General features: G+C 34.3%; 1 protein-coding gene across 18 annotated transcripts in view; it reads left to right on the forward strand.

Annotated features, from left to right (window-relative positions):
- Positions 1–17,311, forward strand: part of fmt (phosphatase 6 regulatory subunit 1-like protein fmt) — a 46,961-nt gene that overhangs the window by 745 nt on the left and 28,905 nt on the right. For 16 of the 18 annotated variants that reach the window (XR_013879553.1, XR_013879544.1, XR_013879545.1 and 13 more), the window contains exons 3-18: positions 2,743–2,856; positions 3,212–3,295; positions 3,514–3,660; positions 4,599–4,627; positions 5,408–5,500; positions 5,909–5,957; positions 6,324–6,420; positions 6,907–7,105; positions 7,416–7,533; positions 13,983–14,053; positions 14,304–14,385; positions 14,932–15,066; positions 15,574–15,693; positions 15,944–16,138; positions 16,405–16,512; positions 16,958–17,058. Coding sequence is in view for 5 of the 18 variants with exons in the window: in XM_080160483.1 (XP_080016609.1) it covers positions 2,743–2,856; positions 3,212–3,295; positions 3,514–3,660; positions 4,599–4,627; positions 5,408–5,500; positions 5,909–5,957; positions 6,324–6,420; positions 6,907–7,105; positions 7,416–7,533; positions 13,983–14,053; positions 14,304–14,385; positions 14,932–15,066; positions 15,574–15,693; positions 15,944–16,138; positions 16,405–16,512; positions 16,958–17,058 (1,742 nt within the window). In the remaining 13 variants the exon portion in view is untranslated. Of the gene's footprint in view, positions 1–2,742; positions 2,857–3,211; positions 3,296–3,513; positions 3,661–4,598; positions 4,628–5,407; positions 5,501–5,908; positions 5,958–6,323; positions 6,421–6,906; positions 7,106–7,414; positions 7,534–13,982; positions 14,054–14,303; positions 14,386–14,931; positions 15,067–15,573; positions 15,694–15,943; positions 16,139–16,404; positions 16,513–16,957; positions 17,059–17,311 lie in introns of all 18 variants that reach the window. The other 2 variants (XM_080160485.1, XM_080160486.1) reach the window with 2 other exon arrangements.

The following is a 17,311-nucleotide window of genomic DNA, read 5'->3' on the forward strand; positions in this document are numbered from 1 at the left end:
TGTGTGTGACTGAGAGGGGGTTGAGGTGTCAGTTTAAGGTGACCTTTAAGGTAAAAAAACTTACTAACTATATCTGTATATTTGAGAAATGTGATAAAGGACTTTACCTCGTGAGGGCATTTTCCTTTTTTGACTTTAAACCATCATACAATGAACTAGTGCATAGTTCATTTTAACTGAAGGATTAAACTTTCTCCCAAGGATATAAGATCATGTAATACCCAACAGACAACCAACCTATTTGATTGCACAACCTTTGTCTGGGATTCCTAACTGTTCATGGTAATAGGTAATAAAATAAGTTAGTTCATTTAGAACATTAGATATTCAAATATGAACTTTAAGCCTATTAACTACAGTGTGTTTTTTTTTATGAGCACTTTTTTGAAAGCAATTTTACCCCACTTATAGTTATCAGAATTTAATGATTAATGGCTTATTTTCTTCGTTTTTTGAGGGAAATTATGAAACAACAAAAAAAATTACAGTTTTTGTTAAAAAAGTACAGTAAAGTTGAAAATTAAAAACTTAGGTGTCAACATCTAAAAATGGTTTTAGCGCATTTTTCTTATGCTCAAATAATCAACCTTTTGCAAGAATGGCTGCTAAACACTTCAAAGTTGAGATATAGAGCTAAAAATGTATACAGATACTATTAGGGACATGTACTAGAACATATCAAAGTTTGAAGGTCATATCTCAACCAGGGAGGGAGTACTGGCCCCCCAAAGTCGACTTCAGAAAATCCATTTTTTAAAGAAAAATGCGCTAAAACCATTTTTATATGTTGACACCTAAGTTTTTAATTTTCAACTTTACTGTACTTTTTCAACAAAAACTGTAATTTTTTTTGTTGTTTCATAATTTCCCTTAAAAAACGAAGAAAATAAGCCATTAATCATTAAATTCTGATAACTATAAGTGGGGTAAAATTGCTTTCAAAAAAGTGCTCATAAAAAAAAACACACTGTATAAGTTTAAATTACTTCTCAACAGTCCTGTTAGCTTAGGGAGTTAACCTTTCTTCCGTATTGCTGTTTTCTACATCCCTCTTAGTTTTTGCAGAATAATTGGCCCCGGTTCCTATGCCAATTGTAAAATTGCAAAGATAGATGCATTTAAATCCAGGGAGGAAAGGGACATAACATTGGACGAAAATTACACTGGTCGCCAAAGTTTTTATAACTATGTTAACTTATTCGTTGGGCTAAACTTTGAATGCATCTATTGAAGTTTGATTGGCCCAATACAAACTGGTAGTGTCCAAAGTTTCCCACCAATAATTTTAATAGATATATTTATCGTCCATTGCCTTATTTCTTATGATCGACGATAAAGGGAGAGGTCATTTTCTAGTAAATCCCGTAAAGGTGTGTGTTATAAGGCCTAAAAATAGTAGTAGAACGATAAGGTGCTCTAGATATATGTATTCCCTATTGAATAGAACAATAGGGAAATTTTTTTTTTTTTTTTGATAACCGTACCTGGATTATCTAAAAAAAAATACGAAATTTCTATCAAACGCTTTGTTTGGCTCAAACTGACAAAAATTAAAAAAAAATATAATTATAATAATAATGTTTTCTATAGGTACAAGGTAAAGGTTAAGAACAATCTATACCATTAAACAAAGGAAGAAGTCATTCTTTACAGGTTGATTTATTATAATTATATTTTTTTTTATTTGTGTCAGTTTGAGCCAAACAAAGCGTTTGATAGAAATTTCAGATATTCCAGGTACGGTTATCAAAAAAAAAAAAAAAAAATTTCTTCCCTAATGTTCTATTCAATAGGAAATACAAATATATAGAGCACCTTATCGTTCTACTACTATTTTTAGGCCTTATAACACACACCTTTACGGGATTTACTAGAAAATGACCTCTCCCTTACTCTTTCTTTTCTTAAGCGTTAAAATCTGCCTTTATTATGTTGTAGATATTTTATTAGAAGAAAAATGGATTGTATATTAATTTAACCGCTATTACCCCCCTCTCTTCTGTCTCTGATAAAAATTAAGCACACCCCCCAGAGATTTCAAGGGATAAGACAATTGACGATATTGATGTACACCCTAATGCAGCGGCTGTGATTTAGGAAATGAAATTGATTCCATTTGAAATTAATGAAAATTTGGATATATCTGAGTACCTAGCGTATTGTTAGCGTAAAACTTTAACTTGTTTTGTGGTGTAACTAAAGAGAAGTGGATAATTAGGGCAGGGGGGGGGGGGTTATGAAGGAGGTAAGTGTTTGTCAGAATCCTGGTTTATACTCACTGCCGCAATGAGGAAAAACAAAATTACGCCCTATGCTGATTAAGATTAACGAATGAAAAGTTCAGATATTACTAGTTTGGAACCAACGAATAAGTAAACATGGTTAAAAACCTTGGGTACCAGTGGTCATTTTTGTCCAGTTTGCATTCTCCCCCTCCTGATGTTATAGCAAATGAAAAGTGATTTTCTTTATTGTAAGTATTTTCTGCCTAACATTGATCTGAGTATCTCTTTAAGTGCCGAGTGTACTCAATCTTGCATTACTCAATTTAACTTCTAAATATCCTATAATAAAAGCTGGAATGCAGGGAGAGAGGGGATATGGACTGTTAATTACACTAGTACCCAAAGTTTTATAATAACGTTTTTTAAAAACTTTAGGCACATATAGAGGATTAGCATATTTTCATTTTAAAATGCGCAAGTTTTTACACCTACTAATCTTGTTGATATTTGTGTGTAGATATTGGAACAGCCTGAAGTGATACAAGAATGCAAGGGCAGCCAAAACAAGAAACTAATAGAATTCCTAACTAGAACAGATATTCTTAATCAACTTTTAGATCTCATTTTACAAGTAAGGATTAATAAATAAATAATAGACTAGCTTATCAGTAAATTGGACCTTAAAGAATACAGTTGAGGAGCAATCAGGCCATGTTAATGGTTAGAACGTGTATGCATTTAGGTATTTAGGAGAATTGATTTACTCGGTTTCCATTAGAAATAGATGGATAAATATTTATTTGGGGGGGGGGGGGGGTGCTTGTTCCAACCCCCCAAAAAATAGCTTAACACGAGTACCAGTATCTAGAGATTCCCTGAAAAGTAGAGTCTTATCGGTTTAGCAGTTACTTAGATCTTAAGCTTCAGACAGACGGACAGACATCGCTCTACTTTGTATTGTAGATAACTTTTAAAACTTGTTTCAGGAACCTGACCCGTCATTGGATGAAAATACTAAATATAAGTTGCCAAATATTGCCAGTGAAATAATAACTTGTGATGTCAAACAGGTACGAATAATGTAGACTTTTTGTGTTGTATTATTGACATTTGTCGGCGGATATGAAAATGAAAATCGTAGGATTACTTGTAAGCCCATCTAGGTATCTAACAACTATTGGTTTAAACATACATTATCCTAAAACTCTATTGATCAAACTATCCCAGTTAACCTATCTCTAGGTACCTGGTTTAATTTATCAATATATCAATCAATACACTTTTCTAGATCAATGAAAAATTATCCTCTGACCGGAGTATGCTTGACAAGCTGTACAACTTCTTGGACACCTCCGGCGACACCCCTCTGAACCCCCTCACCACCTCTTTCTTTAGCAAGGTCTTCAGTGTCTTCATAACGCGCAGGAGTGAACAGGTAATACGCAACGTACAGCAATGCGCGTTAAATTAAAAGTTATCATTATTATTTTGTTTACAGTCAGGGGGGAAGGGGCCATTGGACTGTAAATTATGCTGATAACCAAAGTTTTTTTAAACAAAGACTCTCTTTCGTTACCTTAAAAACATTGGGTAAATAGTTCTGATATGTCATATGCTTGGTTGATATTTGATTATGAATAACTAGCGGCTACGCCTCTAGAGGCCTTTAGTGGTACTTTAGATGTTTTTTTTTGTTCAAGTCTCTATGATACCTCTTTATTGCTTTCAAATTCTACGATATCTCTTTATGTTCCGTTCAAGTCTCAAATGTTTAAAAATTTTTCGATTTTTTTTATTTCTCTTGGGCGGGTGGTGGTACCCTCCTCCAAAATAGTTATAAAACTTTCCGGGACCTATGAGAAGATACCCTGTTAAGGAGAACCCGATCGGTTCAGCGGTTAGCGAGATCCTTCGTTACAGACACACATACTTACACACATTCTGTTACTTTATTATAAGGATAACGTTTACGTTAACCCAAATATTTCTGTAGTTCTATGTTTTAAATGTAAATATTAAACTTCTTTGTTTTTGATAAAAAAAAGGGTCTTTGTAAAATATGAAAGTACTAAAAAAAATATAATTATAAGAATTGAAATTTGACATACCTACTCAATTAGATTAATTTATGGTCAATTGTACTATCATTAATTCCTATCTCATAAAAACTTATTTAACTAAATGTTCGTAAAGATGTGCATTCACTTCTGCATATTGTTAAATACTACTCACAGCCAAATAATATGATAAGATTGGAGCATATTGAAAGAGAAGTTTGTTTTGCTGATTTTTTAATGTGGTACATATGCGGGAGTGAATACACATCCGCTTGTATTATATGTTTGTGTAATCGTGTGTTTTTATGTTGTTTAGGACTACTTTGCGTACCAGTACACCTGCTTTCAGGGGTGTTCCTACACAATTACAATAATAATTCATATTAATAATAGCGTAGCTCATTTGTGATGCGTTTATGTTATAGACACGTCTGTCAATAAATATTTCGTACAGTGCTCTTCTCAAGTTCTCTCCAAGATCTTAACAATTACAAGCAAAAGATTGTTAAGTAACTCGGCTACTCTTTAGTTTCGGATATTCCGTCGGCAATGCGGCTATTGAACTAAAAGATTTGAGCGCTATAACACAAAATACTCTTTTGAGCAGTGTATCCCTCCCCCCAGGGTTGGCAAAAATTCGGCTTTTTCTAGAAAAGTCCTGTTTTTTTTCCAATATTTAACCGGTTAAACCGGACTTTTCTATAAAAAGCCGAATTTTGCCAACCCTGGCCTCCCCCTTCTTAAATTGAATAAAATGGTGTGAGGATGTTATAAGTGATTAATCTGCCACTTGTAAGGTTAGATTTTGTATATTTCATTACGCATTAAAATAGGATTGTGTTATGGACAAAATTGTATGTTATTAATTTAAACAAAAAATGCAGGGATGAGGAGCTATCAGACTGTAAAGCTTACTGATACCCAGAGTTTTATTCGGGCCAAAAACTTTGGGTACTGCTCATGAAAACTTGCCCGATTCCAAACATTTCCACCAATATTTCTAATCTACAAAAGGGGTAATTTAATTTATTATCATTAGAATCTACAACATTATTAATTGCCCATTGTCCTTACCCTGATAAAGGATATTAGCAATACTACGCAGGAACACCATTTTTGTTGTGGTCAGGTTGTGGATTATATCAAGAACAAACCAAACTTCCTCTGTCTACTACTCAAACATATTCACACTTCAGCTATCCTTGACCTCCTACTTAGGCAGGATTTGTTCAGGACATTCATTTATACGCTGTAATGCAGTATTCTAAGACTTTAAAACAGGATTAAAACATTAAAACTAGTCATGGCAGTTGCTTTAATGAGGTACAATGTGAAACTTTGAAGAAATGGCGCAGGAACAGCCGCTCCCTCCGATTTTTTTAGTTTTTCATGCCAAATTAAAAAATTGAATGCTTTGAGATAAACTTGGTTTTAAAATTTTCCCTTATATTTTCACTTGACAAGTTTGAAATATCAAGAATAAAAATCACAAATGTCAAGGGCAAATATATAAAAATTACTTTTTTATATATAAAATATATTTGCCTTAAATAATTTCAAATTAATATTTGTGACTCCCTCTCCCTTTTAATAAAAAATGTCCTTGACAAAAACTTTGTAAAAAAGGTTTATAAAATGTGTGGAAGGGAGAGATGCAAAAGCACTGGTTTTAGATGTAAGTTATTTTATTAGTTATGCTAGTAATTATAGAGATGCCACATCACTGTGTTTAATCGTTACACAGACTTACTATTACGACAAACGCACTAAGGGACAAACGTACTAGGAGACAAACCATCTAGGGGGACATTCAAAAATCAAATAAATATCCAAATGTAATGTCAATAAAAGTTAATAAGATTAACAGACTTCCTAATAATAATTACAGTTTCAATCTGCATTTAAGATTTAAGATTATTGGAGAAATTTTGCCTAAATGTTTCTAGGTAGTGGATTGAATAAATCTCAAAATTAAGGACAGTCTAACCGCAATATAAAATCTATCCTTTAAAATGTTTAACATAATGTTTGTTTCCTTTAGTGGTTAAACGAGGGCAACCTAATATCTCAGTGTGTACAAATGTTTGGACCTCAAAATAACCAACCACAACCTCTAGCATCCAAAGAACAGTCCTCAGGTATAAAAAATAGGGATACAAATTCTTGCTTATCCTTGTAAATTCTTCTTAATTCTCACAAATGCTTCTATATTGACACAAATTATTCATAATTTTCACAAATTCTTCCTGATTCCCACAAATTCTTCCTAATTCTCACAAATTCTTCCTGATTCCCACAAATTCTTCCTAATCCTCACAAATTCTTCCTGATTCCCACAAATTCTTCCTAATCCTCACAAATTCTTTCTAATTCTCACAAATTTTTCCTAATTCTCACAAATTCTTCCTAATTCTCACAAATTCTTTCTAATTCTCACAAAATAAATTTAAAACTTGGGGAGCTGAGGTTGGGTTTAGATTTTATGATCAAGTGTTCATAACCTTAAATTAAGGAACAGGAAAAAAATCACGAAAAAAACATCTAGATTATTATAGAATTTAATAATTAACAGACATAGGTACCTAAGTAATTAGGTACATTGAACATTTTTAATTTTTTGTTAGAAACAGTTGGAACTGATGAAACTACTCCTGCAAATGAAGAAGACACAGATGCCACTACCACTAAGGGGAGCGAAGGTGATGGTGAAAGTGCTGCCCACGAGGGGGATGGGGAAGAGAAGAAAGAAGAGGTTGTTGAAATGGATGAGGGAAGTGGAGGTGAGGGAGAAGAAGGTGCTAAAGAAGAAACCACTGCTGTAGCAGGGAAAAAGACAAACTTAACAACAAGACCACAAACAGTTATGTAAAACTAAGATGTAATGTTTATAAATTTTTAGTGTTGGTGTAAGTAACACTCAACTGACAACCAACCCTTTAATTACAAAATTAATGAAAGTGAGTGTGTGTCTTATTTTTACTATTAATTCACGTGACTGGTATTGAAGCAGTAGCTTAATTTTTACGTCTTTATAATGAGGTGTTGTGATCTAGAATCAAACCCGACACCTCCCCGACACAACAAGTAGTCACTTTATCAATTACGACAATGATAAGTGTTGTCTTTATCTTCTAGCAGAAGAAGCTAATACTGATTCTGAAACTATAGCTGATACTGTCGAACCTGCTGCTGACTCTCGCAATGTTGATACAACTACTTCTGCATCTGAAAATGAAGATTATATGTCAGAGGTATGTTGTCAAGTTTTATTTAATGCCTATTGTGGGAGGTGTTTTTTTTTTGGGGGGGGGGGCGGGGGGTATATTACCATTGCCATTTGTCACTTTTATTGAATCTTGGATTTTTTCAAACTATCAGTGTTAAACTTTAAGACCTAAAATTTCAATCTTCATTAATCAATTTTGTTTGTAATTATTAGGGACGTAAATCATCATCTAGTGTCTTATAATCAGGGTGGGCATACTGATAAAACCCACCCAGTTTTTTTTTTAAAAAACTCAATGAAAAAAATCCAAGGTTTTTTGGGTTTTTAAAAAAACATTGAAATTTCACGTTAAAATTTACAAATTAAACCTCTATTTACTCAAAGACTACCTAGGATCGAATAACATTTTAAAGCAAATTTTACCTAAAAAACATAAAAAAATCTGAAGTAAGGGGGGGGTGCGTAATGACATAAGCTCTTAAACCGTGAGCAAAATGGTCTAAATATTGAGCTAGACCCTTCAAACTTGGTAAATAAGCCTAGTCCTATAGGTATTACATCTAAATGGCAAAAAAATCCAAAAATTTTTATTTTAGGTTAGGTTAGGTAAGAAAAACCCTGCGGAAATGGGGTTTTTAGGCTTTTTTGGTCTATTTTGATGTGGAAACTTGCCTTAAATTGTATTTACTTAGGGTTTTAACTTAAATACACACTATCTATTCATATGGACATTTTTTAAGATGATTCAGCAAGTCGGGGACCGACCCCAGGGGGCTAGGTGGGTGGCCCGCAGGGGTTAAGTTTATTTTTCCCAATATATTTGTTGTGATACATCAAATTATAGGTTTTGTAGGTCAAGGAACTCAAATTCAGAGCTAAAATAAGCATTAGACTAATCTGAAGCTAGCCCCAGCGGGCTAGGTTGGTGGCCCGCAGGGGTTAAGTGCATTTTTTCTAATATGTATCTTGTTATATATCAAACTATAGGTTTTTTAGGTCAAGAAACTCAAATTCTGAGCGAAAATTAGCATTAGACTGACCTGAAGCTAACCCCCCCGGGCTAGGTTGGTTTTCTGCAGGGCTTAAGAGCATTTACCTAACCTAACCTAGAAACTTACTTAGGTATATTTTTACAGGTTTTTTTCTTGAATAAACTGTGTCTATTAATGAGGACTTTATTAAAGATGATCCAGCAAGTCGGGGACCGACCCCAGCGGGCTAGGTTGGTGGCCCGCAGGGGTTAAGTGCATTTTTCCAATATATATGATGTGATACATCAAATGATATGTTTTTAAGGTCAAAGAACTCAAATTCAGAGCTAAAATAAGCATTAGAATAATCTGAAGCTAACCCCAGTGGGCTAGCTGGGTTGCCCACAGGGCTTAACTACATTTTACCTAAGCTAACCTAGAAACTTACATTTATTATTTTTTTAGGTTTTTTTCTAGAATAAACTGTCCATTCATGAGGACTTTATTTAAGATGATCCAGCAAGTCGGGGACCGACCCCAGCGGGCTAGGTTGGTGGCCCGCAGGGGTTAAGTGCATTATTTCCAATATAGATCTTGTTATATATCAAAATAAAGGTTTTTTAGGTCAGTTAACTCAAATTCAGAGCTATAATGAGCATAAGACTAATCTGAAACTAGCCCCAGCGGGCTAGGTTGGTGGCCCGCAGGGGTTAAATGCATTATTTCCAATATAGATCTTGTTATATATTAAAATAAAAATTTTTAAGGTCAAGAAACTCAAATTCAGAGCTAAAATTGGCATAAGACTTGCCTGAAGCTAACCCCTGCGGGCTAGGTAGATTTTCCACAGGGCTTAGATTAGATTAGATTAGATTTATTATTCTTGGGTGTACATACATAGAAAAAAAAACAACAAAATAATAAATGAATTAAATGAATATTATATACATTTATATATGCCTTTTTTTGCAATTTAATTAATGGTTCCATAGTAGATTTAAGACAACAACTCCAGGCAGGTAAACATTAAAGTAAATGACTATTTATAAGTGAGTGAAAAAGCATTTTTTTGCTATCTAAATTCAGTATATATTTAGCTCTATTTATAAGAAATAAGGAACTAGAAATCTTTTTACGTAAATGTTCTACATGATATTTAAAATTTAAAGAAGTATCTATAAATACACCTAGGAATTTAATTGCAGGAATATTGCTACTTGAATTGACATAATTTAAGATTTTTTATTTTCTCAGGATCAAACTCATTTTCATTGTTAAAGTTTAGCTTAATATTAAGAGCATTCCAATCAATAGTATTTTCATTTTTATTAAATATCATGATTTTAGTTTTATCAGGATTTAAGCTCATTTGATTACTCCTAAACCTAACCTAACCTAGAAACTTACTTATTCTTTTTGGTTTTTTCCTTGAATAAACTGTGTCTATTGATGAGGACATTATTTTAGATAATCCAGCAAGTTGGGGACCGACCCCAGCGGGCTAGGTGGGTGGCCCACAGGGGTGTAGTGCATTTTACTAAAGTATGTGTTGTCATACATCAAATTATAGGTTTTTTATGTCAAGAAACTCAAATTCAGAGCTATTTTAAGCATTAGACTGACCTAGGGCTAACCCCCGCGGATTAGGTGCGTGGCCTGCAGGGGTAAATTTTCCAAATTATGTGTTGTTATACATCAAACTATAGGTTTTTTAAGTCAATTTGGAGCTAAAAAAACACAATAGCAACCTGATGCTAGTTTTTTCGTGGTATGTGGTATACATTAAATTAAAAAATTGTATCCTATTAGCATATTAAATTCTTCCACCGCTAACATTGTACTATCAAAAATTGAAATTCTTTCAAATATATGCCATATAAATGTAGTTTAACCAATTAACCAGGAAAAAATATGCAGTTCACTAAATTAAGTTCAAATGCATTTCGTGAAACTACCCCTTTGAATTTCTAGACCTAAAAAACCTATAATTTTATGTATGACAACTAAAAATGCACTTAACCCCTGCGGGCCACGCACCTAGCCTGCTGGGGTCTTAAATCTTAAATAATGTTCTAATAAATAGACACAGTTTATTCCAGAAAAAAACCATAAAAAAACAAGTAAGGTTCTAGGTTAGGTTAGGTAAAAACTTGCAGGCAACCCACCTAGCCCGCTGTGGCTAGCTTCAGATTAGTCTGATGCTTTTATTAGCTGTAAATTTGAGTTTCTTGACCTTAAAAACCTATACTTGGATGTATGACAACACATACTTTTTAAAAAAAATGCATTTAACCACTGAGGGACACCCACATAGCCCGCTGGGGTCAGTCTTCGACTTGCTGGATCATCTGAAATAAGGTCCTCGTGAATGGACAGGTTATTTGAAAAAAAAACCTAAAAAGAAATATTAAATGTAAGTTTCTAGGTTAGGTTAGGTAAAATGCACTTAAGCCCTGTGGGCTACCTATCTAGCCCGCTGGGGTTAGCTTCAGATTAGTCTAATGCGTATTTCAGCTCTGAATTTGAGTTCTTTGACCTAAAAAACATATAATTGGATTTATCACAACATATATATTGGGGAAAATGCACTTAACCCCTGCAGGCCACCCACCTAGCCCGATGGGGTCGGTCTTCGACTTGCTGAATCATCTGAAATAAAGTCCTCATAAATGGACAGTTTATTCTAGAAAAAAACCTAAAAAAAATAATAAATGTAAGTTTCTAGGTTAGCTTAGGTAAAATGCAGTTAAGCCCTGTGGGCAATCCAGCTAGCCCGCTGGGGTTAGCTTCAGATTATTCTAATGCTTATTTTAGCTCTGAATTTGAGTTCTTTGACATAAAAAACATATCATTTGATGTATCACATCATATATATTGGAAAAATGCACTTAACCCCTGCGGGCCACCCACCTAGCCCGCTGGGGTCGGTCCCCGACTTGCTGGATCATCTTAAATAAAGTCTTCATTAATAGACACAGTTTATTCAAGAAAAAAACCTGTAAAAATATAAGTAAGTTTCTAGGTTAGGTTAGGTAAATGCTCTTAAGCCCTGCAGAAAACCAACCTAGCCCGGGGGGGTTAGCTTCAGGTCAGTCTAATGCTAATTTTCGCTCAGAATTTGAGTTTCTTGAATTAAAAAACCTATAGTTTGATATATAACAAGATATATATTAGAAAAAATGCACTTAACCCCTGCGGGCCACCAACCTAGCCCGCTGGGGCTAGCTTCAGATTAGTCTAATGCTTATTTTAGCTCTGAATTTGAGTTCCTTGACCTAAAAAACCTATAATTTGATGTATCACAACAAATATATTGGGAAAAATGAACTTAACCCCTGCAGGCCACACACCTAGCCCCCTGGGGTCGGTCCCCGACTTGCTGAATCATCTTAAATAATGTCCATATGAATAGATACAGTGTAATTAAGTTAAAACCCTAAGAAAAAACAATTTAAGGCAAGTTTCCACATCAAAATAGACCAAAAAAAGCCTAAAAACCCCATTTCCGCAGGGTTTTTCTTACCTAACCTAACCTAAAAATAATTTTTTTTGGATTTTTTTGCCATTTAGATGTAATACCTATAGGACTAGGCTTATATACCAAGTTTGAAGGGTCTAGCTCAATATTTAGACCATTTTGCTCACGGAGTAAGAGCTTATGTCATTACGCACCCCCCCCCTTATATAAATGATGCTCTACTTATTGTTCAAATGTTTATGAAATTACTTTTTCTCAAAACTTAATTTCAGAAAACGCTTTGCTACTAAATTAATGATATATAAATTGTTTAAATTACTTAAGTGCATAGTTGATTTTTTAAGCTAAAACATAACAATTTATGAAAGGAAATAGATGCAGTGGCGTGCAGAGGGTTTTATTGAGGGGATGTAAAAAGTAGGGTTGGGCCGGATATCCGGTGTGGCCGGATATCCGGCCATTTTCAATATCCGGCCGGATACCGGATATTGAAACTATCCGGCCGGATATCCGGCAATATAATCTTTATATTTTACAACAAAAATCTCTGTTTTTTTTAATCTTCAATGGCTTTAATTTTCTTATTATTGAAGCTAGAAGAACAATTTTTTCTGAATATGTTTATGTTTATGTAAATTTTATATTAGAAATCTCAAAACATAAATTTTGGCGGTGGCAGCAGTACTTGGCAGCTGCCAGCCGCAAACCGACGGTTGGCAGGTAAACGGCAACAGATTTTATAAAATTGTAATATGTCATGAAGATATATAAAAAAGCCTAAGTTTAAAATTTGAAATCTTCAAGTAAAAATTTGCGGTCACAGGAACCGTTTATAGATATCTGGAGACCTGGAGGTTCAGGACTTGCAGGATTATACCTGGAACCTGAAATCGACTTGAACACCTATATTACATATGAGGATGTACGACTATAGGATATTTTAGTATTAGATAACATGAAATGCTTTGTTTAAGTAAAAAAATATTTTTACTTTTTACCTAAATGACCTTACCAGATTTGCTGGTATCCTGAGCCCGCCAGGAAGGAGGTATTAAAAAAATTTCAACTCTCAGTTATGTGTCATACCCATATTTCGAAAGTCACTCAGTTATAGCCCTCTACCTTTTATACACAGAAAATGGGATAGAAAAAAATCAGAGGGGGGGGGGGGCATTCAACGCCACCTCCCCGCCAATCCTCCAACCGTTGATATTACAGATTGAGAGTAGTAATAGTTAATTAGATTTATTTACTAAGCTTATTTTGTCTGTAGCAAAGGATCTTGCTAACTGCTGAACTGATATGGTTCTCCTTTAGAGTGAAGCTTCTTATAAGTCCCAGGGTGGTTTTAGGCTGTTTAATTTTTATAAAAAAGTCGGGGAAATCACCTTACCAAATATAACCTAACCTAACCTAAAATGACCTATTAAAAGCAATTTAAAAAATAAAACGAATCGCCCCTTAAGGTGCGTTGCCACGAAAGGGACTATATCCTTTTTTGATACTTTAATATGTAGTAATTTGGCCGGTTATCCGGCCGGATATCCGGTAATTTGGCCGGATAACCGGATATCCGGCCCAACCCTAGTTAAAAGAGGAAGGCCTTAATAATTTCTGGGAGGGGGGGGGGGTGTTGACAGCTTAAGAATAGAGGAGGAGGTTCCATATTTTAAAGCTTTTAACCTCCCCTCCCCCTTAATAGAATATTTTGTGCACCATTGCTTATAAGGGTTTATAATTGATCGGAATGCCAGCTTTCCTCATTATCTATCTTGTTTATTGTGAAATCTTGCTTACCTTTTATCTACAACAACATAAACATTAATATTTCATCAATATATCAAATGTATTAGACTCCTAAATGAAAAAAAAAATGAAAAAACCTCATAAAACCCTGGGTTTTATTTTAAAAAACCGGCTGGGGTGGGGTTGGGCTTTTAAAAAAAATACCCTGGGTTTTTCTCCATTTTACAAGCCTGTAAGATCACAGAATATACTGCATGCCACTTATTAATCTTTTTCTAGGCAAATTTGAAGCTGCGTGATCAACATGACAACGTGGGCCAGCTTTTGGTTGAAATTATTCGTGGCTCTAGGCAAGGGCGTACACATTTATTAATGTTGACTATTTTTTATTTGTGTTTTTAAATGCCTTATCCGGTGCTTTCCCCTAAAGTGCCTAGCGAGCACAGGACCCTTCTTAATTTCCTCCTTATTTATAAAAATAAGGACTCACGCCGAACCTGCAGAACTACCTTGTGTTTATTATAACCTAACCTAGCATAAGGTAACAATTTATAACAGAGAAAAATTACCAACTAAAATGTATACGTGCTTGGTTTGCAGAGACTTTATGCTGAGTGCGACGGCTAGTGAGAGGTGTCACAACACTCTTCTACTCACTGCCGAGAGCAGGGAAGTCTGTCAGGTATGAGATCTTCTTTTAGTTACAAATACACAGTCCAGTTTGTCCAATTTTAATAAACTGCGTTTTCCTACATCAAGGAAGTGTTTATGCGGAAAATGTATCAAGTCCTTGATCTATATTAAAAAGATAAAACGAATTTTTTCTTATTGTTAGAAATGGAAAAGTGAAAATTATTATCATTTGCGAGAACTTAACAAATAAAAAAAACTATTGTATAGGCTTAACTACCTAGCGGATACGTCCCTAGAGGCCTCTGAAATGTTTTCTTTTCGATCTATGTTAAGATCAGCTGTTTACCAAAAAGTATTTTTACGGCCGCTAGATGGGGTTTGTTATATTTTTTTCTATTTCTCTTAGAAGGGTGGTGGTACCCTCTAAAAATAGTTCTAAACCTTTCCAGGATATGGGAAGCTACATAGCGGTTCAGTGTTTAGCGAGATCCTTCGTTACAGGCAGACATAGATCCTGTTACTATATTATATGGATATCTTAGCAATCATGTTTACCTAAAAGTTTGGGACATAAGCTAATTAGATTTATGTTTAGAGCCTAATAGATGTGATGTTATTGAGTCCCCCCCGCGAGTCTGTGATAGTCAACATTGTATCTGTTCTCCTCTGCCTCCTAGAGGTCAGAAAACCTATGAATATGGAACATGGATTCTCTTCACACCATGATCAGGTAAGGACGTTTCTGGGATATCAAGAGAGTTCTAAGTGCGATTTTTATTGCTGTTATTTCTAATTGGAGGGTGGTTGAGTGTTGTACCCTCCCACAAAATAGTTATAAACTTTCCCTGGACCTATTTGAAGCTACATTGTAAAGGATAACCATATTGGTTCAGCGGTTATTGAAATACTTCGGTACACAAAGACAGATAGAGATTTTGTTACTTGTATTTAAGGATCTTTGGATATTTGTTTAAAAGAGTAGGTAGATGTTTAGGGTAGCAGAGGATAGTACAACACCCCTAAGCTCAGGCTAAAATCCCCATTCTCTAAACCCTTCCTAATTCATTTGCTCCTGGGGGAAAGGTATAAAATATAGTTATATATACCCTCACTATTGTTGTAAATGAACTAATTTCGTAATACCCTCCCTGATTCACCTTTATCAACACTCCCAACAAACAAAAATAGATAAGTCACTTTTTGACCTAGTTTTCTAAATTTTTGACAATTATTGTAGATAACTGCTCAGACAGCTGCAGATATCCAGCACCAGGAAGAGATTGTGATGCAGACAGTTGAGATCCTGGTTCCGCGTCTTCCACAAATTGTCCAGCTGCTGGCCAACCCTCCCGCCAAGGCATACCTGTATTACTTGATCAGTTTTAATTGTTTTAAAACTTCTTTATGGTATAATTGTCATTTTTGGCAAGGTGTTTGAAATTTGTGTAAAAAATAGTGAAACAGTTCTGCGTTTTGCGTAGATTTTTAAAACTTTGGGTACTAATTTAGTTAGAGTGCGATGTCCCCTTTTTTTTGTTTCTAACCCCTAAATTTTTTTTATACTATTAAGATAAATATACTATAAGTAATACATTATTTAACTAAAGGCGCCTGTGGCCACAACCGCTGGCCCGGTCAACCCGCCATTCGGTGCCTCCAGGCTGTGGACCTGCAAGCTGCTGGCAACCTTGTTGGCCACGAAGAACACAGCTGTGAACAGCAGCCTGGCCACCACACCCTTTCTTAATACTCAGCTAGACCTATTCTTTCAATATACCTTGAATAACTTCCTTCATAGTCAGGTAATACAATTTCCAGTGGATAATCCGGTGGATAAGAAACAGTTCTCAGCCAAACTGAAAAATCATGTATTTTATCATTTGCAGTTTCCTACGAGTAGAAAAATAGAAATCATAAAATGAAAACCAGTTTAATTATTTTTTAAATATGTAAATGTTCATCCCTTAGATACCTAGTATGATACCTATGGAGTATCCTAATTAAAACCAGTTTAATTTTTTTTTAATTGTGTAAATGTTCATCCCTTAGGTATATAACTATTATTTAGACTGAGAGTATAATACGGAGTATCCTACAATGGGAGCCAATAATAGATCTGAACAAAACAGCAGAAGCCTCACAAACACTTCCTAGTAATACACTACAAACACCAAAGGTAAATTAATATTTTTTTTGCTTCGTTAGTAAAAGACCTAACCCTACAAAAAAATTCTTAATTACAAAAGACCTAAACTTTGCAATTAGGTTTTTTGTAGGATTATCATTAGGTCTTTTGTAGTTGTACATTAGTGATCGGTTTAGAAAAAACTTAGACTGATTTTTGAAAATTGATCTGTGAAAAAAAAGTTCTTTAAGAATATTTTTTTGTTTAGATAACGTTATTAACATGTATTATTGTCATCCTGTACCATTTTACCAACATATAAAGAATATGTTATTTTATGCTGTGCGAAGATAATTAGACAGAAAATCTTCCAAAATATTTTCGACCATAAATCGAAGATTTTTCGTTTTTAAAACATTTTGATTTTTAATACATAAAAATTCTTTTATAATAATGCCTTAAATTTGTGAAGCAAATGTAATTTGTAATATTTTAGGTTGAAGTAGAAAACCCTTTATCCGAGGAAAACAAGGACAAGCCTTCTCCGTTTGATCTTTATGAAAATCCCCTTCTTGTTCAGCTGTTCTCTGAAGCAAGGTATCATTAATTTTATTTTAGTGTTGTTAATAGCGTTCTAATTTAGATATTATTCTATAAGGATAAGATTCAACCATATTATCTTTATTTAAAAGTAACAGGATGTATGTAGTAAAGGATCTTTTATGGTGAAGCTTCCTTTAGGTCCAGAAAATATTACAAATATTTTGGAGAAGGCTTTCTCCACCCTCTGAAAAATAATCATCATCCCCAACCCTTAAAAAAATAGTGCTAAACATAAACTTTTCCTTTA

This window comes from Acartia tonsa, chromosome 5 (assembly GCF_053477335.1).
Source record: "Acartia tonsa isolate MP-2025a chromosome 5, ASM5347733v1, whole genome shotgun sequence".
In the NCBI taxonomy this organism is placed as follows: Eukaryota; Metazoa; Arthropoda; class Copepoda; order Calanoida; family Acartiidae; genus Acartia; species Acartia tonsa.